General features: G+C 34.2%; 1 protein-coding gene across 1 annotated transcript; it reads right to left on the reverse strand.

The window, feature by feature from the left end:
• Positions 1–3561: 3561 nt before the first annotated feature.
• LOC148624685 (uncharacterized) lies at positions 3562–24930 on the reverse strand. Its single transcript, XM_088567523.1, has 6 exons — positions 24811–24930; positions 16629–19147; positions 15383–15608; positions 13582–13750; positions 6672–6796; positions 3562–3887 (listed from the first exon to the last, which is right to left on the reverse strand). Exons 2-6 carry the CDS (start codon positions 19059–19061, stop codon positions 3616–3618), a joined length of 3225 nt encoding a protein of 1074 aa, XP_088423649.1. The 5' UTR covers positions 19062–19147; positions 24811–24930; the 3' UTR covers positions 3562–3615.
• Between the last annotated feature and the right edge of the window lie 202 nt (positions 24931–25132).

Raw genomic sequence — 25132 nt, forward strand, 5'->3', positions numbered from 1 at the left:
CTCATAAGGACACTATGTATCAACTGTTTAGGTTCTTTCCGAATTCTACCATCAGTTTTGTATCTAAATGTGCTTACTGTATTTGCTTGAGCTTATATACATAATACTTGAATAAATAAGTTTAAACAAAGAATGCTTCTTTTGATTTAACATGTTTACAAACAGAGGAATGATTATCTATGTTACTATTGTAGTTGTCATTGATATTACATGTATTTAAAATTTTACATTGGAAAAGGTGTAGGTAAATTTTAAAAATCAGTCCTCTTTTGAGGGCCTCATAAACCATAACCTTAATTGAATGTTTTAGTTTAATTATTAAATGTTGGAGAAACATGAACCCACGCTTTTCATCGGACATTTTCCTTTTGTGCCACAACTCTTCTGCGCCAATTTACTTTTCGATTTTTGTAGTTAAATTGTGCCAATCAATTAATGATCCTTTTGTACCAGAATACCAGGTTTGGGACTGGCAGGTTTATCTGGCGGAGTTGATGTTTATTTAAAAAAAATATTTTAATATAGCATGCAGATAAAAGGTAAAACTATATACACTGTTCCTTAAGCACAATGAAATTAACATAAGAATAATAAAATAATAAAATGAAAATGAAAATGAAAATAAACAAATAAATAATTCTAATAAATAATTTATACTTGGTTTTTATTCCGGATGCATTTTTAAATATATATATATATAACGCCTCAGAATATGACGATTCTATTCGCTACTCTACTCCATCGAATCAAATTGATGCAGGGGTGATAAAGTAAGCATAGAAGGATCTGAAAAATTCCCAACGATGTTAGAACTGTCAAATTTGCGCTGTGACATCTATGGCAATACCGCTTGCACAAAGTCCAGAGCCCTAGGCAACTCGGCCAGCTAGGTTATATAAAAATATAGCTTTCGCTGGCCGGGTGATTCCTCCGAGTAGGATTAATTTAGGGCTGTAACTTAGTACACGATGTATGGTAGTACGGGGCAGTCCATTTAGGTGTTACTAAGTAGAATAGAGGATCAAATTTAAGATACATGTCACAACAAATCAATATTATACAATGTCTCAGAATATGACGACTCTATTCGCTACACTGAACCATCGGATCAAATTGATGCAGGGAAGATAAAGTATATATATATATATATATATATATATATATATATATATATATATATATATATATAAAAATATATATATTCTGACACGTTTTTTTTATGTTTCTTCTCTTTAATTTATCATATTTACCTTTCTTGTTTGGCGCAATTTTACAACAATTCTTTTATCGAGTTGGAGCAAAAGGACGATGCCCTTTTAATTGACATTATTGACGCGTTGCTTTTGTGCCATTTCGTACTATATTTGCGCTAAAAAAAGTTTCTCATTTGCGCCACAAACCAAATTTCATTTGTGCCAGTTAAATATAAATTTAATAAAGTAAAATTTTTACATCATTAATACGAGGAAGGTAAAACCTTTTAACACTCCCGAAGAAACATTAATTAAAAATACCGTTCGTAATTTTTGTCAGCTCTGATTTGATATATATTACTTATGACCTTCCAATATGGTAAATTTCGTAATGATATACGGTTTTTACTGTCCTTAAGCATTATCCTTATCGTCAATGTCTGAAATGGCTTTGGACCGAAATGTGCGGCATCCGTAAGGAATTATGGGTCGTCATGGTCCGAAATGTCCTTGGGTCAAATTGTCCGGCATAGGTAAACATTATGGTTCCTATGAACTGCGAAACGACTTAAAAGATTTATTTTATTTCATTTAGTTTCGTTTCATACCGTTTTGATTTGTACTGTTTAATTTGTTTTTATTTCGTTTTGATTCTTTTTTTTTCGAATTGTCGATTCTTTTTTTATCTATTCTTTTCGTTTTGTTTTGTTTCATTATCGTATCGCAATGTTTGGTACCCAAGAATTATGGGTAATATTGATTACCTAATTTTCGTAAACATCTGGGCGCCACACTGCAGACTGTTATGACCAACCCTATCTCGGAAAAGTTATGCTTTTCATTTAATCATCGAAAGTGATGAATATTTCCGATACTGGTTTGGCTTTCAACCGCATTTACAAATTATACCCAAATGAAGCTGCCATGATGCTGTTTTTCAGCTCCTGATACAGACCGGAAATTGATGTTTTTCTGGCCATAATTATGCAGAAGCAAGTTGATAATACAACCTATAACGCTTACTTCAAGAGCGTATTATACCCCAATTGAAAAGCGGAAGATATTATACAGTGACCATGCTGTCAATCGGTTCGTCTGTTCGATTGTTCACTCGATCGTTTGTCTCCAATTCTAATCCTATATGGTTTCTAGTAAGGGGAGCGGAGGTATCAACACACGTGCTTTGCTCACAGTATTTCTAGTTTTACTTACATCCTCTTCCGTCCCACGTCCTTTGGTAGCATTCTTTGCTTTTTCCTTGTAGCAATGCATATATAAGTGGAACACATTTTTCATTTTAAGATCCATGAAATGTATACATTTGGAAATTTTTTCATACATATAACTTCAACATCAGAGTCTTACAGTTTTGTATTACTCCAAATCTTAATACTATTCACTCGAAACTCTATTAATGTAAATTAAATGCAGATACAAAACACAATTTGTCTTAGGAGCGAATGAAGTACATGGTGAATATTTCAAATTAGCGCAGAAGCATGGCGCTCGGTATTATCTATCTTGAATGTCATCAGTTTACTTTCCAGAATCTGATTATCTATTTTTTACATTGGAGTAAACGAAATCGTACTTCATCGCATATTTAAAAAAAATATATCCTGCAACTAGACTTTCTACTATACAAATTAAGGGTCTCGAATAACGCAAAGCTTTATTGCGCCACTGCATAATAGCATCTCCTGGTTACCCTGTGAGTTACGAGCAACGTCAAAAACAGGAAACAGGTAACAAGTTTAAACGTCACCGATCGCTGTGCTCAAAAGATTGCTGAAAAAAATTCCACTACGTGAATTTTGAGCAAATATCGCATGTTTCATGCATGTGGTTGCAGGATCAAATCAATACATGAACATTGCCGAAAATGTCAATTTATTTACTTGCTCTTGCTCTGAAACAGTTAGATTAGCTCGGTGAACCCTCGCCATCTGACTATTCTTAAACTCGTAAAAAAAATGATGTTTTCTTGCAATATGCATGTTTTGTATTGTAGTTTGCCTTGAACTCGCTACATTTTACAAGCGGCAAAATAACCCGCCATACGATACTGAAACATAGGTCAAACATCACTAAGACGACCGTATTATAAGCTCAATAGATTATTGATGTTTTCGACAAGAGTATTGAGCTAGTCGTGATAAGAGTTGAATTGAAAGCTTTCCATTGCCTTCCATAGTGTTTGAAAGTTTTTTTCATAGCCAAGACCGTTGTAGATTTTTTTTTCACCACATATTAAAGTAGGCCTGTTTTGTTGATTTTTTAGACAGCGAAAATTACTACTATTAATTGCCAGACCCAAGAGAGAAAAAATCGCTTTTTGTATACGTAATAAAAAAACGAACATCATAATATCATTTTAATTAATAAGTTTTTATCCTTCAAGTCTCAGGAGGTCACCGAATAATCAAGTTGCATAGATAGCCTTGCAATGAACATATTTTGCTTTATTCTGATTGCAAGGAGATTTGTCGGTACATTGACTCTTAGGAGTCAGCGAATCAATTTTAGATCCTCCTAACCATCCACACACACAGGATGCCTGAGCAAGATCCTTAGCTTCTTCAAAAAGCTTTGAAGAAGCAATAGTTGATCCATACTTCTCACATAGATTAACTGCCGTATCATATGTTAAATCTTCCGCTGTATTGTTAACGATGCGAATATCGATAACTCGACCTACAACGTATATAAAACACAAAATGAGAGTGATAATGTTAAATACACAAATATGAGATTAATTTTATAATTCTTTAAAAACATTCAATGGAACATACATTGAATAAACTTTTTAAATTTAATATCTTGGGGTATATATTGTATTCAATAGTTAAAAACATCAATGCATGCACAGATAATACTACGTTTTGATTTGTAATTGCCGTTTAAACGCTGCATTAAATTGAATACTGAGTTGTATTTAACATTTGTTACCATTAATCTTGACTTGAAGAATATGATAGAGTAATCTCTAGATGTGACCAACAGCACGCATATAAATTATTTAATTTTCTAGATTTACTTTCAATGAGACAAAAAAAAAACCTACATTCATTAAATTGGTTCATATACATTTAAGAGGAATAGAAAAGTACACAGACCAAACGTCTGTGAATCATGGTCCATTTGATATAATATCTCAAGTTAATCGATCCATCAAATAATCCATAGTACAAGTATGTCGGTTTCCCTAATTTTGATAATTTTGAGAGGTTAACGTGATTAAAAAAACTTCTCTCTAGTAGGATTTTACTAATATTTTATCTGAACACAACTTGCACACGTTGTCACTTTCATTTTTATCCAACAAAAGTATTGCCATTGTTACTCATGCCACCCTCTCCCCCACCCTGCGATATAAAGTTGGCATTGGGGCATAATACTGAAAACGTACTAATTTTCGAGGATTCTGTACATTCCTTCGTCCGGATAGGGGGTTCACAGCTAAATCGGTTATTTTCCTCTTACAGTATACGTTTGCGCCGTGCGGGTCCGGATGTCAAAAAGAATAGGCCCACAGCAGCAATTAGCTTGTCGTAAAAGGCGGCTAAATGGTACTCAAAAATCTGGCGGGGGGGGGGGGCAGGGCGCTTTGCCCACAGAACAACTTGGTTGTTTGTCCCCGGTGGTGGAATGGAGTACCCCTGGCATGCTACATATTGGTTTTGTCAGGCCATGATACGGAAAACCTGAGCGCAAACCGAAATATACCACGTTCCTTGCACGTTAAAGAACCCTGCTGTGGTATTCTATCGGAGTAGAAACCTTTGGCTCCGCCACAGTAGGCTAAATTGCCCGATCCTATCCACCTCTCCATATTTTCAGTGGCAATCGAAACCCGTCGACCCTTCTGTCCTTGTATCCTATCCCATTTTTTATTTCATCGTCATTTCATGTTCATTTTATCATCGCCTGGATATGAGCAGAGTGATTTTTCTGTTATCGATATTAAAGTTTATTTCAATGTAATTATGTAATAGTATTGTATTTTGATCGTAAAATATGAATACAGAGTAACAGTTTAGCTGTTCGTTTTCCGAAAATTCTAGTAGTAATTATGAATAGTCATGAATTGATAAAGCTATTCAATTTTGTAACCGAGTATACCTGGTTTGAAGATTTGATTGGTTCGTTTGATTATTGGCGGTAGATGTGAATTCTATTGTTCTTGGTCAGGAGATGGGTTTTAGATTTTTTATAGTACAGACGTGTTCTTGAAATTAGTCCTGGTTGCATTGAGTTCGATATTGCCATGTTCAGGTATACATGTATGATATACATCTAATTGGATATGATACTGCTGGACAGGACTGGACGTTTCTAACACATTTTGTAAGTTGCACTTTTTTACTCTTATCGTAACGTAAAGTAACTCTTATAAATGATTTCTATCTTTTCTGGTCAATTTTAGTTTTCCTCGCATGAACTGGGTGATACTATTTAATATGTAAAGAATCAGATTCAGAGAGATAGGGTATTTTCACGGCAGCTGGAAGATGTTATTTTTTACGATATATGTTAATTATATGTATTTATTAAAAGGTTACGGCCAGTGCGTTGTATTACATTTGTATTTTGGTTTCAGGACACATTCCTGTGTATGTACTGTTTAAACTGGCCAGGACCATTAATGTTACTCACGATATACTCCACAAGTGGTAAAAAACTGGTTTTCTGTTTTATATATGCTTATTTTGGTAGATTGGTGTTATTTGAATCCATTATATTACTTATTAAATGATTGATAATACTGTGGATATACATTACAGTTCAAACTTTAGAATGTGAAAGTACACTGTCGGGTGAACTCGGTTAATTATTGTATTTTAACAGGAGTCCGAAGGTATATTCGTTTTTTACTCAGTTTAATTGTTGATGTTATATACATGTAACTGTGATATATGAACAGAATACTTTTTTTCTAAAACTATAGTAATATTGTATTTTTAGTGTCTTTATTACTGGGTAATAAACTATTAGAACCCTTTACGGCTTGGAGGTATTTCTTCCGCCTAACAACCCTCTGTCACACATAATCATTTTATCACCCATTTCATGTTCATCGCCTGGATACGGCTGAAATATTGCTGCACTGGCATTAAACCACAACAATCAATCACTTAGTCAATCAATCTTACAGTGTTTTAGCTGTAGGGTTTTATACACTTAATGGAGGTGTACTTAAGTGAAGGTTTTCCATTTTCGTTAAATGCTCTCTTAATAAGATTTAGTTTGACTTATTAATGTCAAAATTGCATATGATTTCATCCTATTCAATATGGAACATTACTTCTTTTCCTACATATGCATAATTTTTGATGAAGGACATTGTTTTATATGTGCAGGACATCATTCATATCTTCAAGGCATTACCAAGTTTCCTTAGGTAGTTTTGCCAAACTTTGTCCATGAAAATAAATATTTCTTTAAATCAATCATATCATATAAATGATTGTTACTCACCACAAAACAGGCTATTATAAAAACTCTTAGAACCATTTGGACAAGTTTTACATTTCTGTGAGCCCTCGTCAAAATACGATTTATCACCCGAACAACATTTTGGAGTACGAAAATTTCGTTTTGTTCTGAAATGAAAATATTTCGTCTGGCATCAGTGATATCATTGTTTGAAATGTTATTGCATTATTCGACAATATGAGAGAACAATAACTTCACATATTGCACTAATATAAATATAGTGGCATGACGTCTTAAATATGAAAAAGGCATCTGAACATCGTTACGGTCATCCCAAGATGGAGGATAGAAATTCGAGGAAGAAAATTTTTCTTTAATAAAGTTACCTATACAAGTTATTCAACAAAATAAATATGACAGATAGTTAGTCATTCATCAATGCTGTATATTTTAAGCGGTAAGCATATGGATAAAATGTGTGATTATTGAGAAATTAAAAGGTAAAAATATCAGAGGGATGACCGTAACGAAGAATCTTCTTTTTCTAAGGATGACCATAATATGCAGCAAGAGATGTCCGTAACATGAGGAAAAACAAAAATAATACGTAATGAGAGTTGGTACTATACCATAATGATAAGCGTTAAATTGCAAAGATTTCACTGAATTATATTAAAATTGATTTACTTGGTAAGTTCATTCCAATTGGCTTCTACTACAAGGTGTTTTGTACAAAATACTGAAAAAAATTAGCAAATTGAATCAATGGACTTAAAGACATTCCTGATGTTTCCCTTGAGCAAATATCCTAAACGTAACAGCCGAGCAGCAAAGTACCTCCCTGTTAAGAAATGCAGAAACATCGTGATAATGAACATGTATGACTGCCGCGTGCAGTAGACAATATTTTCGGCTTGCACACGACAGTGAGTGTATGTGTGGCATACAATTTCTCATTTCATAATATAATTTTATGTGAGATCTTAACTGTTATTAATATGATCATACAAGAGAAATGGGAAGCAGCTGTGATAAGAAAAAGTACACAAGAGGTAAACATTTGTTCATATCAAATGATATGAGAATATTAAGCGGTAGAGTTGTTGATGTTTCAACAGATTCATGTGGTAAAATCTATTGGTTCAAGCTAGTGTTGTTGTATGTAATAGTGTCAGAATGAATGTTACAAAATATACTAAAAAAATTGAAATTGCTGACTTTCTAACGATTTGGACTGACATTACATATTGCAAACTTTCATTTACTTTGAAGGCATCTTATGTTCAACCAAGAAAAAAATGTATGTTAAGGGTTACATTACCGACCCAATATTGTTTTGCCTACCCTAGCACATTTATTATGGTATTTTTTATCAAATGCCGCTAAAAAATCATTTCTTAGTTGAGCACTATTTAAGTAAAAAAGGCCCTCCCAAAAGTGTAATTATAAAATAATTAAAAAAAAAAAATAAAATGATTTTACTTACCTACCATATTTTTTTCATCCTATGAAACCTTAAACAGATGTGTTTTTTTTTCTTGGCCTTAAAACGGAATAATATCTATGACAATGGTCGAGGAGGAGGCAGTTAAGACATCCATGAATCGTGAAACATTCACTTGACTAAGCTCGCAACTACGTTAAATAAATTTGCTTCAGTTTGATTCAGTTTAAGCATATATTGTTGTTATATACCTTCTCTATTACATAACATAATTTTAATCTAATTAAAATATGCACCTTCAATACTCCACTTAATTTGATACTGAGATGAACATATAGGGATCAAGAGAAAAAGTGAAGATTTGTTTTTAAATAAAAGTTTTTAACACACGAAAACTCTCAAATATTAACTTCAACAGGTATGAGAATGATGTAGTTTCTGCTGTTTTCCCAGTCTATTTTTAGTTGTGGATAAACACTAAAGTTATACATCAACTCATGCAGTAACTATTTTACCCGTATCAATATCTTTCACAAAATTTTGATCAATATTTTGTATTTCGTATCAAATAAACCCGTTACGGTCATCCCGTACGTCAGTATCTTGTTCTGTTACGGTCGTCCAACATTCATCGTTCCGGTCATCCTGTCGATATTTTTACCTTGTAATTTCTCATCAATTACATATTTTACCCATATGCTCCCCGCTTCAGATATCCAGCATTGATGAATGACTGACTATTTGTCATATTTATTTTGTTGAATAACTTGAATAGACAACTTTATCAAAGATAAATATTCTTCCCCGAATTTCCATCCTCCATCTTCGGATGACCGAAACGGCCGTTACGGTCATCGGCTTAAACCTAGTGAGTGTTATAGGAGATGCAGAGATGACACCCGGGTCAGGCAATGACAAAGACTAGATAAAAAAAAAACAATAGAAAATGCACAATGGCCTCTTGTGATAATAAATGCGAGAAAATTTCATAAAGCTCTATTTCAATAGATTAATGGCAGATTTGAAATAGGAATGGGAAGACGGACGAACGAACAGGGGGACAAAATGATCATTATGTACTTTCCGCTTTTAAGCGAGGGTTTAACAATAATAATCAATTTTATAGCAATTGCATTACAATCCGGGCATCTATATATATGGAGATAACAGATCTGACACACTCAGATGAACCGCATCGCAGGACTTTTATTTAATCTTGAATAATGGATACTCGATTCACTTAATTTCCAGACATTACTCGGAAGATTATAATAAGTAATGTTAATTTTCATTTCAATCATGTGATAGTCTACGGTTTAACGGAACCCTTTGACAGACTGATAACTGATCTGTCATCAATCGATCGATAACCGATACTTTATCAAATAAATGAGCTGTTATATAAGCAATAGAGTACAAAGAAAAATCTACTCATTTAAAGTAGTCGGTAAATGCTCAGATAAGAGATTTTAATAAATGAAATGCGACATTCAATCTCAACCCCCTCCTTCCTTTCATTCTCCAAATTGTTTTGTTTTGCTGTTGTTTTATTTCATTTTTTTGCAGGCCAGCGGGAGTATAAGCAATTGTAATTCTATGATGTGCCGATATGGAACTGTTTGCCTTGTGAATTTCGGACTTGCATTTGTGAGAATCAGGAACATTAACCTTAGATGAACATTGGTATAAATGAACAGTATTATACATATTTTCATTATGATAGACTTTTTTGAAATTTGAAAAAAAATCTTTATTGTATTCCATTGCTTAATTATTTTGTATTTTGTACTTTCTAATTTATACTGGAAATTAATTTACACTTGCTGTCACAGAACGGAACGGGAAGTTCACGTTCTCTGGCAAGAAAAGGGATCACGGTCTTTTCCAGTATTCTACGTCGGATCATATTATGGTAAAACTTCCCTGCGCTACAGCAGGAAATTGAACACCTCATGTCAATCATGAGTGGCCGGTTCTGAACTGATACCATTTCGATTTACCAGATTATTACTTACTTACTTACTTAATCCACTGCGTCGCCGGTGAGACATAAGGTTGCAATTGTTTCCCGCCACCTGGATCTGTCTTTGGCTATTTTCTGGGCTTCTCCCCACGTCCCGCCACCTGGGTCTGTCTTTGGCTATTTTCTGGGCTTCTCCCCACGTCCCGCCACCTGGGTCTGTCTTTGACTATTTTCTGGGCTTCTCCCCACGTATGTCCACCCTGTTTCAGCTCAGCTTCCACTGTTCTTCGCCAAGTTGTTTTTGGCCTACCAGGCTTCCGCCTTCCAGGTGGGGTCCATTAGAGGGCAACTTTAGGTAACTGTTGCTGGTCCATACGAAAAACATGCCCTAGTCATCTCAACCTCCCTTCTTTTGGTCTCAATGTTGATGCTCTTGCAATTTGTGTTTTTTGGAGCAGTTTGATATTTGAGATTTTGTTCGGCCAAAGATTTTGCACGTCTTCCGTAGGCATCCATAGTGAAAACTCTCAATTTTCTTTAGGTTGCTTTGGGTGATTCTCCAGCACTTATATTCATATAGTAAAACTGATTTCAGATTAATGCTGAAGAGTTTGATCTTAGTTTTCAACGAGTATAAGTTGGATCTGCAGATAGGACGCAGGATGGAAAATGCTGTCCGTGTTTTCCCTAGTCTAGCTTTTATGTCCTTTTGGGCAGCGTTATCAGTGCTGATCAAGCTTCCTAAGTAGGTAAATTCTTCTACAAACTCTATTGAGGTATTTCCGATATAGATCTTTGATGAAGAGTTAGCGTTGATTTTCATTGCTTTTAATTTACCAGGTTATGTTTCCATTAATTTCAGATGATTTTAAAAGCATTATATATTAATCTGAATTTATTAATTCTTCTCTCCTTTGTAAATAAGTTATCCAGGGGTGATGCGAATATTGGTCGGCGTATGGGAAAGCGTGCCCCTTGTTCTCTGTTGCTTTACCAGGAGGAACTAGAGCATCCATTGTAACCAATGGTGCACAAACATGTCCTTATTTTCACCGGCATTCTGTTTATCTTGCCAGTTTCCGCCATCTTATTGATTGTGACCATTTGTTACCACTTAACATATATATTTTACATATATTATGCCATATCATTGATAATTTAATTAAACCTTTCAATGGTAAAATTATAAACATTAATTTTTTACACCGGTTTTCAAGGAGGAGATAACTGGGGGGATGTTCTAAAGAAAAGTAATGGAAGCTTTTTCAATGTTACAAGAAAAAAAAGTTCAGTGACCAACAGCTTTCTTTTTGAAATACGAAATTATGTCTGACAAGTGTTCTTTATACCGAAAAAGAAATTTGATTTTCCAGTTTTTGATAAAAAGCGAAACTGTGAAAACTCCCTATAGAATCTACATAAAATGTTGTAAAATATCGCCTTTATCTGGAAATTAACATCGGTAAACTGTTTTAATCCTAAATTTTTTTACGGTGTGTTCGTTTTTAAGGTCATCTTTGAGAAAAAAAACTTGGAAATTCTATCTATTAAAGGTATAAGGTCAATGGTGATCAACATTGTACCTCAAGATTATAAGACCAGAATAAATATCTTTTTATGAACGATCATTTACTTACTATTGTCATGCCCAGTAATATACGGAAAGTAAAACCATTAATTGGTGCAGTTAGAAATCAAAGTACTAATATACTGAATCAATTTATATCGATCGTTTGCATTTTTAAACCTCAAATAATCGTCACAAAAAAATATGGAATAAAAGGAAAATACGGGGATCGAACTTAAACGCATCTCAACACAAGCGTATTGGTATAAATGGTTAATATTGAACTCTGTTTTATTTTTAAATTCACCATTCTGATTACGAAGGACATTTAAAACACACACACACACACAAATTCACAATGCATCGTAACAGTGCGCTAGTTTGATTTATATTCAGTTTCGATATCGGTTTACATGGAACACCTAGATGAATGTACACAAAATTCTCTTACTCGATGCATAATTGAACTAGAAACTACTATTTGGCCATTCTCGGTTTTTAAATTTTAAGGTCGAAATTCAATTTATCGCCCTCAAGGTCGAAACGTAAACCACAATCATTGAAATAAATCATATCCTTAGATACATGATCATCAACTAGCTACATTTCTCCGCTGGTAAGCTTAATACCTCAAGTGCTACAAGTTATTATATAGACACCTATGTGTCACGAAAAAGCGCTTAGTTTCTGGATACATAGTTCCAAAGACTCGTACATTAACATACCCATAAACGATGAAGCCTTAGAATATAATTTCAACAATGGTGTCTAGAGCAAGAACATTAGCCATGCACATACAGCTATATCATAATAACATACAAACGACCAAAATAGTCAAATAGATTAAGAATAAAGGAAAAAGCAATAACACCAGCCAAAACAAAAACAAAAACAAAAAAACGACACAATTCCCGAGAAATGCATTATCGAAATTCCTATGCTATCGTCTTTGCGAAGATACATTTTTATTTGTCATCTCCGGGCTTCGGATGGCACGAGGCGGTAACCGTAAAAAAATACACGATACAATTGCTGATACGTCAGGATGGTTTCGGGGGTTATGCTACTCCTTTTTCTAGAATAATCAAGTGAACCGAGATTCTAGCGGAAATCAAAAGAATGTAATCCAGGGACAAAGACCAGACATGGAAAACAGACAAACACAACAAAGAACATAAAGAAACTAACATAATACATACAAAGGAACAAAAGTAAATGAGAAAAAATGGCCAAAATATTGACCCTGAACCCCTTTTCTTATCATACATTTTCTTGATCGGAACCACCTCCCCTTTTATCCGCCAGGGTGAAAATACTGGGATTTTCCATGCTATTTATAGACCCTTCACTTCCAGTGACCAGTACTGCACTGCAAGTCTGTTAACCTCACAGGCCATTCTGAGGATTGTGAGCTGACACATGTAGAATCATGCTGATATATATTCCGCTGCAGGTTAAAGTTAAGGTTAAGTCCAGAGAAGCCACTGAATGTTGCGAAATTAGCATTGAAGCTTATGGGAAGTGGAATTAGTGGTTTCTAGCCTTTATAATATCGCAGGGTTTCATTTCTAACTTAAAATCAAATGGTTTATTATGCATCTAAAATAAATAGGAAATTTTAATAAATCGAGACTGAACGTATGCATATGAGGTAATTACATAGAAATAAACAGGTACTGATAGGAGATTAGAGGTCAACTAATTTTAATTTGATCGTTGTTAATGCAAACCAAATTTACAAGTATATTCAGTTATCAGTAAAAGTTTATTTGGGTTTGTTTATTGGCGTATTTGATGTATTAGAAATACCTATAAAGGTGACCTTACTGTCCGCATTTGAACCTGAATGAGGTATGACAATATTTTTCTGTGGTGGTGTAAGATAATTGCAGATGCTATCAGGCATTACAAAGTTAAAGCCTGTGGTGACTGCTATATCAATTCTAATCTTCGATCCAAATTGATAAAAAAACATTACCTTCGAGCGTGTCTTTTTCCTCTTTTAGAAGTTACAGAGCAAAAATGAATACCAATATGTACATGTGGATTGGTAACAGGTTCACTTAAATTAAGATTTTCGTAGCCTTCAATTCGTAGATGAAACTTCGAATACAATGACGGTAGCAAAATATCTTTTTCGGTCCCTCCTACAAGAGATATATTGATCAACTCACTTAAAGCGGTGTCAAATATTTCTTAAAGTATTGAAGTTAAAAATAGGCGACTTTATCGCTTAGTTTTAAAGACTAACACCTTCCTATTACGAAAGCCCTAGAGCTAATTTTCGTTGACTAAAAAAAAATCGCGTTTTAACGCAAAACTTACGCGAAATATTTTACACATGTATATATTATGAAAAAACGCATTATGAAGACCGAGATTTTATTTCTTTTTTTTTTCAAATGTCTATCCTTAAATTGAAATATACGTAGCAATGAGTTTCGTCGCTGCCATTGTGGTCATGGATAAACTTCTCTTTGAAAGTGAAAGCATTTTGAATCGATGACAGGCAAGAACCTATTTAGCGGCCGCCATTTATTTATATCAAATCTTCATGGTGGTCGCTATATAATCAGGGGGCAGCTCGGTAATTTGTATGCACCAGCTTAAAAAAATCTGGTAGCTATCAATTATCGGCATTGATAAAACGAATGAAATACTTTTCTGTCGTAACAGTTGTTAGTATTTTAGGGGTCATGACTTTTTACACCAGAGATGATTGTTGCTCCTATGTTCTGTTTTCTTATGTTTGGTTTATTGCGTTTTTTTATGTTTTTTGTTTCTTTTACGTCCAATTTTCATTCTTGATATAAATGTTTCATAATTGACTTCGTTTGACCAAACAAAACATAAGTATTACTTTATTTAAAAACAAAAAACAGGTTTAAATCTTTCCATTTCAACCTCCAACACAAAACAAGGGAAATGGAAAATCCTAGAAAAAAATTAGAAAGTCCAAGTGTAAAAATACAAGTGGACAAATCATACGTTTTTTTTCTCTTAAATATACCAACGAGACAAACGTTTCGCATTATTACGCGTAATTATCGCGTTATTTGGCGAAAGCATCGCGTAATTACGCATTAGTTTTACGTTATTTCGCGAAAGTTTCGTGCTACAACGCGATTTTTTTCCTTTTTAGTCTACGAAATTGAGCTCAGTGGGCTTTCGTAGCCTACCTCTATTGATAATCAATAAAATTAATAACACAAAAACAATGCTACTTTGTTATAATTGGCATACATTCAATGCGACCAAGAAACAATGCATACATATTAAACAGTTCAGATCATAATATGTTAAAAAGAGGTCAAGTTCAAGATGCCCTGCAAACATTTGCCGCCATTTTTATTTTCAACAACTTTTTTAATCTTATCTCTCTTCAACACTTTAACTATATCTATATCTATAATGAAAGAAGTTTTATGTAATTATGTTTGACACAGTTCCGCTTTTGATATTTTAACTTGGACAGTTTAACATGCATACCTCGAAAAATAAAAAGAAGACAGCGATAATAGGCATATTCGTTATATATATGTGATTGTTTTTAGATGGACTTCAACGTATATACAGGTTTATGTAAAAAGTCATATTGTGTAAAAAATAAAATACAACTGAAAAAAAATATAATACAGGAAAAACTGGTGTTTACCAAAATGTTACGTAACTATTTATAATATATGTAAACTAAACTGAAATTGAATACATTTTTAAGTTAAAAAGCTTGTACGGGACAGATTTCAGAGTGAAATGTTCTCTTCGAAACATAAACTCACCATATGTCGAAGTTACACAAATCTTTGTGAAAAATGGACGGAAATTACTCCCGCAGGTAAAGTATGGATTAGATATTCCTCTCTTCCTACATCGAGCACCAAGTCCTTCTACGTATTTCATACGTAAGCGATCAGCTATTGGCTTTAAGGGAGATATTATGTAGTTGGTTCTTGGGTCTTGTCCTAATTTGTTGTCTGTGGTAGTTGGAGTAATTTGAATATTAACCTTGTGAATAAAAAAGGCAGAACATATGACATGTCTTGTTTCGTTAAAATCTTCAATACTTTTAAAATTCTCTTGAAATACTTTCGTACACATAGGAAAGGTGGAATGACGTTTGACGATAAATTTGCTCAACAAAAAAGAAAGAGATTGCAAAACTACACAAAGAATAGAACAAGATTCCGCTATAAACGAGGGATGCCCTCAGATAAACCGGAAGGGTGAAAGATTTGCGTATCTTTCAAAGTATTCGCTATGCTGTTCATTGAAAGTCAGATTTGGTGGATGAGTAAGAATATCTATAAAAGAAGTCGATTAGTTCTTTTTGAAATGAACACTCACTACCAAAAAAAAATAAAACGGACTATTTTGACGACCTTAGAAATCTTGGTGACGAGCTTAAACTCTGGAAAACATGCCCTTGCCCCAATAACCGCTGGGCGCTATTCAACGAGACGTGACAATGTTTGTTATTTCTACCATAGCGTATGGTAATATGATAAAACAGCCATACACTAGAGAAGATGGAGTATTACAACTAAGTAATTAACAGATAGGTGCACTTATTATAAATACTGATGTATTTAACTTATTTAAAATGCTGCATTTAATTGATTATGAAATATTGATATCCAAAACCTATAAATCCTTACCGAATAAAATGGAAAATATTTCAACAGAATGTTATAACATTTCAAGTTTATGGATTGTTCACTTGTTTTGTATTTCAATTTCTGAATCATATTCTCCTAAAAAATATATCAAATTTTGTAATTTTTCCTTGGTTTTGGTGGTACAAATAGTTCATTCATGTTTTCTGACCACATGTCATCCCTACCGATTCATCCATATTCAATTTTCATTAAAATGAATACTTTAATCATACATGTTTTACCTATAGTGCCTTAAAGACATGAAACCTTAAAATGAAAAAGAAAAAAACAAAAAAAAAAAACGTGAAAAAAGAACAATGCAAATATTTAAATAGAAAAAAAAACAAAACTCAGTTGCAATATACCTTACCAAGCGTGTGTTTCTACTTCTGGTCGGCATGAAAATCTCCAGCATCGATAGATAAAAATTGTCATGAATTTCAGACGATGTAATCAGTTTATGGTCTAGCAACCATTGACTGTTTGGTACTTGGAATGGAACTGTTTCGCCTTTATAAAGTCTGTTAATATCCAACCACGAATAATCGCCTGTTTTACCTGTCGGTTGTGTGGATACTATTAAATAGGTAGATTCAGCAGAACATACAGGATCTTTGAGAGCAAGTAATTTGTCGATGTTTGTTGCTAGTCCATTACATAAATCTGGTCTTTTTCCATGTTTATATTCCATTATATTACACAACATTTGAACATTTGTGGTTTGTAATATGTTATAAGAAATAAAAGAGACTGCGATTAACATTTTAAGACTTTCTGTTGACAATGTTTGTGGATTTTTAACTCTAGGGCCTTTCCCAAGTATATTAGAACTTTGAATTTGAGTTAGACTGCCCATCATATTGGCCATTTCTTCTATAAGTTCGAACTGGAGATCATATATTTCTTCCTGTGTTGCTCCAAGTTGGGAAGCAGCTATTTCGGCATCTCGGCAAACACCTCTTGAATTACCTATACCTTTTATTGAATTAGCTACAACACCAGACGTTGATTCAAGTCCTTCGCATATCTCATTTATGAACAAGTTCCAGTAGGTGTTCAGTTTTGCCAACATGCCCTTTGTGACTTGTGGTGCATAATTATTGTAGTCTTCCAAGAATTTTGATTGTTGTGCTTCAAAACCCTTACTAGATGTATTAACCACTATCCCTGCTTTGTCCAAAATGGCCTTCACATTTCTAAGCATTGCTTCATTTTTTTTTAATTTTAAGGCAAGACTTTGGCTGTATTCAACAAGTCTTGGGAAGTGAACAATACTTCTAATAGCTTCTGTCAGAAGTCTTGATGCTTCTGCAATTTCACTTGCTGATTCCATGATATCATCAGCGTTTCCACCGTCTGTCAACCACTTCAAAGGATTACCAGCCATTGAAATTCGAATTGTCATTTTTGCGATAGCTTCCCCTAACTGCGCTGCAGCACTTACAGTAAACAATCCCAAAAGGATTCTAATTTTTGTTTGAAGTTGTTGAACATAACCATTAAATGTATTTTTGTACTCTTCGATTCGACCGTTTATATATGCAACGTCAGCTCCCAGTTTCTTGGTTTGGTAGGTAGCTGTCTGCCTGAAGTAATTTCCGAGTTGTTGAAATCGCTCCTGTATACTGTTTTGGATGCTTGCTGCAACGACCTGTAGATTGACTGCATTTTGTTCTGTTAATTCTTTAATTTGAGATGCCTTTAAGTTTTTGATGTATTCCCGGACATCAATTTTAGAGGTTAGTATCTTCCGACTTCTGTTTACTTTGCCATTTTCATACGTCTCAATATAGAGACGAAGTTGATCAAAAGCCTTGATTGCTGAACAAATTGACCATTTAAACGACGGAAAAGGTGCATTGTAGTCGCATGGCATGTACATTGTTTTTGGCAAAACCTTTAAAAGATTCTTTGAAAGAGATAAATCATTAGCCCTGAAATCCTCGTATAACTTGTAAAATATATCTAAAATCCCTTTCTGTACAACTCCTTCTGTCAAATTAACGTTAAACGTACCATAAATATCAGTAGATGTCTTGACCTTCATACTATAGAAATTTATAAAGATAGCAGCTTGATAGTATTTAAAATCTGGTGAATTAAGTTTCCAGTTGGATAATGGTACTAAGTTACACAATTGATCCACAGAGTCTACTAAATCAAGAATTTGTTGCAGATGACAAATTGCGCTAGTATCAATTGAACCGCAAATTGTCTTTACTTCCTGTCGTATGTTTTTTGCGACATCTCCATCTAAAGGTTTTGACCAAGTACAGAATTCTTGGCGGGATAAAAATAGTTTGCTCCAACTTGCTACATACTTCCATTGAAAAATCGGACGAGGCTTTTTAACATCAACAGAGCTGCATTTCAAATCAAGAAATACTTTGTCGGAATACCAAGTGTTAAGAAGAGTAGTGTACATAAGTTCAGAATTCTTGTAGTTTGGTATCATTTTCTTCTCTAATCTTTTAAGATCATCAATCAGCTTGACACCAATCGTTGCTATTCTATAGTAGGCACATTTTGGTGTGAAGCTATTTCTGAATGTACACATTTTACCTGCCTCTTTCATTCGTACACTATGATCTGAGGAGTTAAATATATCCTTGCCAACTTTATCAAGTTGTGTTTTTAAATGAACACGGAACTCTTCAATATAAGGACCATTTTCTCTACCCGGCAAGGCGAAAAGTACACAAAACGTTTTAAGATCTAAATATTCTGATATTGGTTTCAAGCTATATACACTTTTAGTAATCATGAACAATGATCCTATTAAAATTATCATTTTGGACGTCATAGTTGAGAAAAGTTGTTAACCCAGCGGCAAAGAAACAACAATACACAGAGTGTCACTTTTGCTAGTTGTACCCTCCAGTTCAAGTCCTAAAATAGTGTGCAAAGTAGTTGTTTATTGATCATGCGGGGATTTATGCCTACCGAAAATGTAAAGCTGACAGAAAGCGAGAAGAACTTAAGTCTTCTTACTTTCTAAATACGATTATTGCACCCATACACAGATCAGTGGACCAGTCTGCATCATATATACATGTACAAGCTATTTTTGAAGATTATTATTTTTTCGGCCACTTATATACATTTTCAATGAACCCAAATGGAGATTGAGAACCAATGCTGTAGCACTTCCATATATGGGAATTGAGTGTTACTTCCGGCTTTCATTTATGCATTATAATTAGGTCGTCGTGAAAACATAAATAAATCGTTTGAACTTTATCTAGCGCTAACCTTTTGAGAAAACGATTGTTACACTCGCATCTAAACATACTATACTTTTTATAAAAATAAACGTTTATAAAATGATATTTTTTTGAGTCATGTCTCCTTTTATAAAGGACAAATGCTACTATAAATTGAATTTGTCATCTCGAAACTGGAATTATATTGTAGTTACTTCACTTCTATTTTTACCATCTGCACCATGAAAACTGATATTCAACGTTTTCCTTTCCTCGTTTGTCTACCCCGGACTTGACTCTTTATGAGCAACTCGGCGGGTGTTTCTAGAAAAGCAGAGGACGATTACCCTGGTCCATGCTCCCAGTTTTTAGTGGAGTCCGAGTTGCTCATTTGCTTTTGTTACTTTGTATGTATGATTTTAGTTACTATATGTTCTTTGTTGTGTATGTCTGTTTTCCATGTCTGATCTTTGTCCCTGGAATACATTCTTTTGATTACTGCTATAACCTTGGTTCCCTTGATTACTCTTACCACATATGTTACTAGGAATGAAGTCTTAACTTTGTTGAATATCAGACACTTTACTCCTGACAGGTGTACCAATAACAGGGAGTGCAAGATAAAGTCCCTGAAATTACAGAGGATAATACGAACATGTTATCTTTTTACTGGTTTTTGGTAATTGTATTTGATAACCCATAAGGATTTCGTGCTGAAGCTTATTCGTTTTCTAAACCTTTTTGTTAAGATTAAACATTTTAATCGACCTATGAAAAATATTGTCCGTTCCAGAAAAGCACCCTAAAACCCACCTAGGGTCACCTATTATATACTGTGCTTGTTTCAAATTCTCCATGTGAATTATTATCAAGTCATAAACCTGCATTGACACCTGTATCATGGGTCGCCGAACCACGTAAAGATAAAAGAAGCCACCCACGCTATCTCTTGTTCAAAATTAAGTCTATCGGGCTTGTTTACTCAGTTGTAGAAACATGTTTAAAATGCAGAAGCCCCACGCATTTCAACCACTCGATCTACGAATTGAGAACCAATGACGTAACACCGTCAAGTGACCACATGGCAAATTAAAATTATGATGGGTTGGGTCATCGTCGATTTTGAAGCATTTTGTATAGGGGCGTTTTGATCATATTAGGTGTAATAAATCAAATAAACCAAAAATTGAAAAAAAAAATTATGTCACGTCTCCTTTAATCGTTAACATAAAAGTAATTACAAAGCAGTAACATTCTTAAATGATTTGAGTTTGTTTGGAGTGACGATCGTACTCGAGATGTATTGAGATTTAAGCACAACCTGTATAAACAAAAACTATTCACTATATATATCACTGTATTTGACGCATACTGCTAATATGACCCGAGAGCACTTAATCAAGACAATTGGTGGGATGTTGCAGACAGCATAGTTTGTACTATTACACCACTCTTCTGACTGATATTACGCAGATATTGATTTTCGTTGATATATTACAACTTGTAAAAAACAATCAAATTTAAGACGACATCCGTATTCATAGTAAGATTAGTGACATATAGCAGTATCTAACTGTAAGGTCACCATGGTTAATTGGTTTGATTAGGAAATTTCTGCTTTTGAACAATAGTCAGTGTATCCCATATTTCTTAAGCAAAGAATCTGTACAATGTATGTGTTAGTTTTGAATTTATAAAATTTATTATGTCATGTTTACTCTAGATGCCAATTTTCATTGAAATCGAAATTTTGTCATTGCCGGAATTGAAATCACACGCGACTCAAAGTAGTTCTTGTCATCAGGTGGCGCTAAAATATTTGGTTAGAGATCGCCAGAAATAAAGAACAATAACTCTGTTCCATTTTGTAAAAGTTTGCACGAAGCGAGGAGCTAGGAAAAAAGTAATGGTAATTCAAATTTACGTTTCCACGAAACGTGTAGAAGTCACCTCCCTTTTCCTAATCTGTCTTTTGAGAAACGTATCGTCAGATGAACTGCTTATTATTAATCGAGGCACCGTAAAGAACCTGGATGTCAAATTTCGTCGATATCGAATTTAGAATTTTTCATCGCAGTGGCGGCATTTTGAAAATAGCCCTAGGCCGTCGATACGCAGTTCAAATTATCAAATGAGCCGCAGATTCTTCATCGGGGTGTCTTAAAGAACCTATATATATATATATATCAATTTTCATAAAAAGCGGACAACTTTTAATTTTCGACTGCGGTGGCGGCCATTTTGAAAATGGTGACCGACACGTAGTTCCAATTGCCAATTGAACAGCAGATTATTGATCGGGACGACTCAAAGAACCTAAATATCAATTCTCATCGAAATCTCGAAATCGGACAAATTTTAATTTCGACCGCGTAGGCGGCCATTTTGAAATGGCGGCAGACACGCACGCGATTTTTTTCTATGATTTTGTTTGGACTCTTGAGCTTAATATATACACCAAGTTTCGTCAAATTCTGATCAGCAGTTTTTGAGATATATATTGATCAAATTTCTAGTGTAAAAAATGGGTACGTCCAGTCCGGCGGCCATTTTGAAAACTCGAACTCGTACCGCTGTGACATCTATGGCAACACCGCCTGCACAAAGTCCAGCGCCCTAGACCACTCGGCCAGCTAGGCTATATAAAAATATAGCTTTCGCTGGCGGGTCATTCCTCCGAGTAGGATTAATCTAGGGCTGTAACTTAGGATATGATATGTGGTATTGCGAGACAGTCTCGTACTACCATACTGAAGCACCCTTCTTTTTAATTTTTTTGTGAAGTGAACATGTATGGGTTAACATTCCAAAATATTTGAATTTTTTAAGCTTAATATTAAGTTTCATAAAATTCTAATGACATTTACACAATTTTCCAAGAAGGTACCTTACTTTGGATGGCGGCCATTGTAAAATGGTGGCCATCGAAAAAAATCTGAAATGTGCATTCAATCACATTTTGATAGTTTTATATAAATCCTGATGAAGATATCTCAAGTAATTTTTCCTACATAAAGAAAAAAACCTCTGAAAAATTGCAACAAATGGTGATTTTTTTTTTTGTTACCATGGCAACACAATACATATCGATCATTTTTTTACATTATTGTAGAGCTCATCAAACTCAACCACCACACCAATTTTCAAGTTCCTGGCCACCCAGATGTCCGAGATATCGCAATGTCCTAAATTATGACCTATCCCCCTTTTCGCCAAAGCGTCCCTCCTTTCAATTTTTTTTTTTGCGGCGTGCACATCTGTGGGGTGAAGACCAACTTATGAGTAAGTTTTGTTCAAATCCCTCTATTAGTTTCCAAGAAAACGCGCGGACAAGTTCACCGGTAAAAAAAAATAATAATAGTTAAAATATACGTTTCCATGAAACGTGTAGAAGTCGCCTCCCGTTTCCTGATCTGTCTTTTGAGAAACATATTGTCAGTGGAACTGCTTATTGTCAATCGAGGCAGCGTAAAATACGTGGATATCACATTTCAACGAAACCGAAAAAGTTTGAATTTTCGACCGCGGTGGCGGCCATTTTGAAAATGCCGGTCGATACATAGCTCAAATTGCCAATTCAGCCGCAGATTCTTAATCGGGACGACTTAAAGGACCTAGATATTAATTTTCATCAAAATCGGGCAAATTAAAATTTTCGACCGCAGTGGCGGCCATTTCGAAAATGGCGGCCCAGACGCACGCGATTTTTTTTGGTGATTTTGTTTGGACTACTGAGCTTAATATATATATACTAAGTTTCGTCAAATTCTGATCAGCGGTTTTCGAGATATATGATGTTTCAATTTCCGGTGTAAAAAATGGGTACCTTTAGTGTGGCGGCCATTTAAAAAAAATGGCGGCAGCTAGAAATCTTTTTATGAGGTTCTGCATCCTTCGAAGAGTAGTTCTAACATTTTATAAAGTTTCATCTCAATCGGACCATCCACTTTTGAGAAAAAGGGCGGACACTTTCAATAATTTTTATGACAGAAGAATTAAAATAATAAGAAGAAGAAGAAGAAACACAGTAAAAACCATAAGTCACCGACATTTCGTGGTCGGCGACTTAATAATACAGAAGAAACGGTGCAGAAACAAGAAGAAGAAGAAGAAACAGTACAATAACAACATGTCGCCCAGACATTCTTCTGGGGCGACATAATAAGAAACGGAGCATAAGCAATAATTCGCAAAACTTCGTTTTGGTGACTTAATAATAAGATACGAAGCAAAAATAATAAGTCGCTAAACTTCGTTTCGGCGACTTAATAATAATAATAGTAATAAGAAACACAGTAAAAACAAGAAGTCACCGCCACTTCGTGGTCGGCGACTTAAAAATTTCAACCAATAAAACTATAATTCTAGAACCGGATCGGTCGAATTCTTTCGCCTAGTGCCTCTGGGGTTTTTCATTTGTGTAACTAGAAAGGTTGAGGAGTTCCGATTGGGATTTTACATCTTTCCACATTTTGGGGGCTGGGGATAGCAAAATTCAATAAAATTGTCGTTCTGTGTATGTTTTTTCTTGGTTGATTTGTTAATATTATTGTACACTTTGGGTAACTGGTGTAATAAGTGAGCTGACATATCATGTTTCTACAGAATTTCATGAAAGTAAAAGAAACAAGTTTTAGTTTCAGGTTTAAGCTGATACATTGAAATACTCAATTTTAAAACGGCCAAAATTAAACGTCAAAAGTTCATTTTCAGACAAAATCCTCAGAGTTCTGCCGACACGAGCCTTTAAATAAAGACAAGTTATCTTTCTATAACCATCCCCGATTTATTTAAACACAAACACATATGCCTATAACCTGGTCAATTTTTTGTTATTATTATATATTTTTATTGTATAACTCATGCATTGATTGAAAGTGCATCAACTTGACTTGCTAAGAAATCTCTGCCCCTTTTCTTGATTTAATTAAGAGAAATAAATATATATAAATTTTCTTCAAAATACAGAAATACCTTTTTTTTCTATCGGTTTTTCTGCACAGTGTATTTACTCTACCATCGATGGCGTCTAAGTTTAATTATTTGTACCTAATACGTTTCATAGATCCTAATAAACAAAATACGTATTGTCAGTTGACTACTTTAAATGTTTAAAATTAATGGTACCGCAGTTTTCTCTAGTAAAAATGGGATTCTCCGAGTACAGTTACTGTTCTACCCATTACCATTCAACAAATTTACACTAAAATATACTTTTTATCTCTTAAAAAGATGATATTTCGTATCATCTAATTTGCATCAAATGTCAAAGAAATTGTGGTTTAAATGATTTGACCAAATCAAACAAGTGTTTTTCAGATACGGTTTACATATCTAATAATTACTTACATTTATCAACGACTTCTGATCCGTTTACAGAGGCACTTGCATCAAGACTCACTAAGATTTAACAAACAGATAGGAAATTTATACAAAAAGAAACATTTGAAGCACGTGCTACAACGACAATTGTTAAAAAGATGTAATGTTAAGACCCAAAGAATATAATAGCGTCAATAAAAATTCTCTTTAAGATAAAACACTGATATTTGCATTTATATTACAATTGTATGAACAAACATGACAACATGTGGACGTTAATCGTATTTGAAATCTTTATATGATGTTGAAATTTAAAACTTTATAATATAACTTTTCAATCAATATAATC

The sequence above is a fragment of the Perna viridis genome, chromosome 2, assembly GCF_037379345.1.
Source record: "Perna viridis isolate PV_CMFRI_1.1 ecotype Kerala chromosome 2, ASM3737934v1, whole genome shotgun sequence".
NCBI lineage: Eukaryota > Metazoa > Mollusca > Bivalvia > Mytilida > Mytilidae > Perna > Perna viridis.

Bases quoted from the DNA above. Each gene is read 5' to 3' on its own strand.
- LOC148624685 (XM_088567523.1), bottom strand. From the start codon at position 19,061: ATGACGTCCAAAATGATAATTTTAATAGGATCATTGTTCATGATTACT. The intron at 13,751-15,382 runs GTGAGTTTATGT...TATCTCTTGTAG, and splicing joins TTGTGTAACTTCGACATATG to GAGGGACCGAAAAAGATATT. The intron at 6,797-13,581 runs GTAATGTTTTTT...TTTTCATTTCAG, and splicing joins GGAAAAAGACACGCTCGAAG to AACAAAACGAAATTTTCGTA.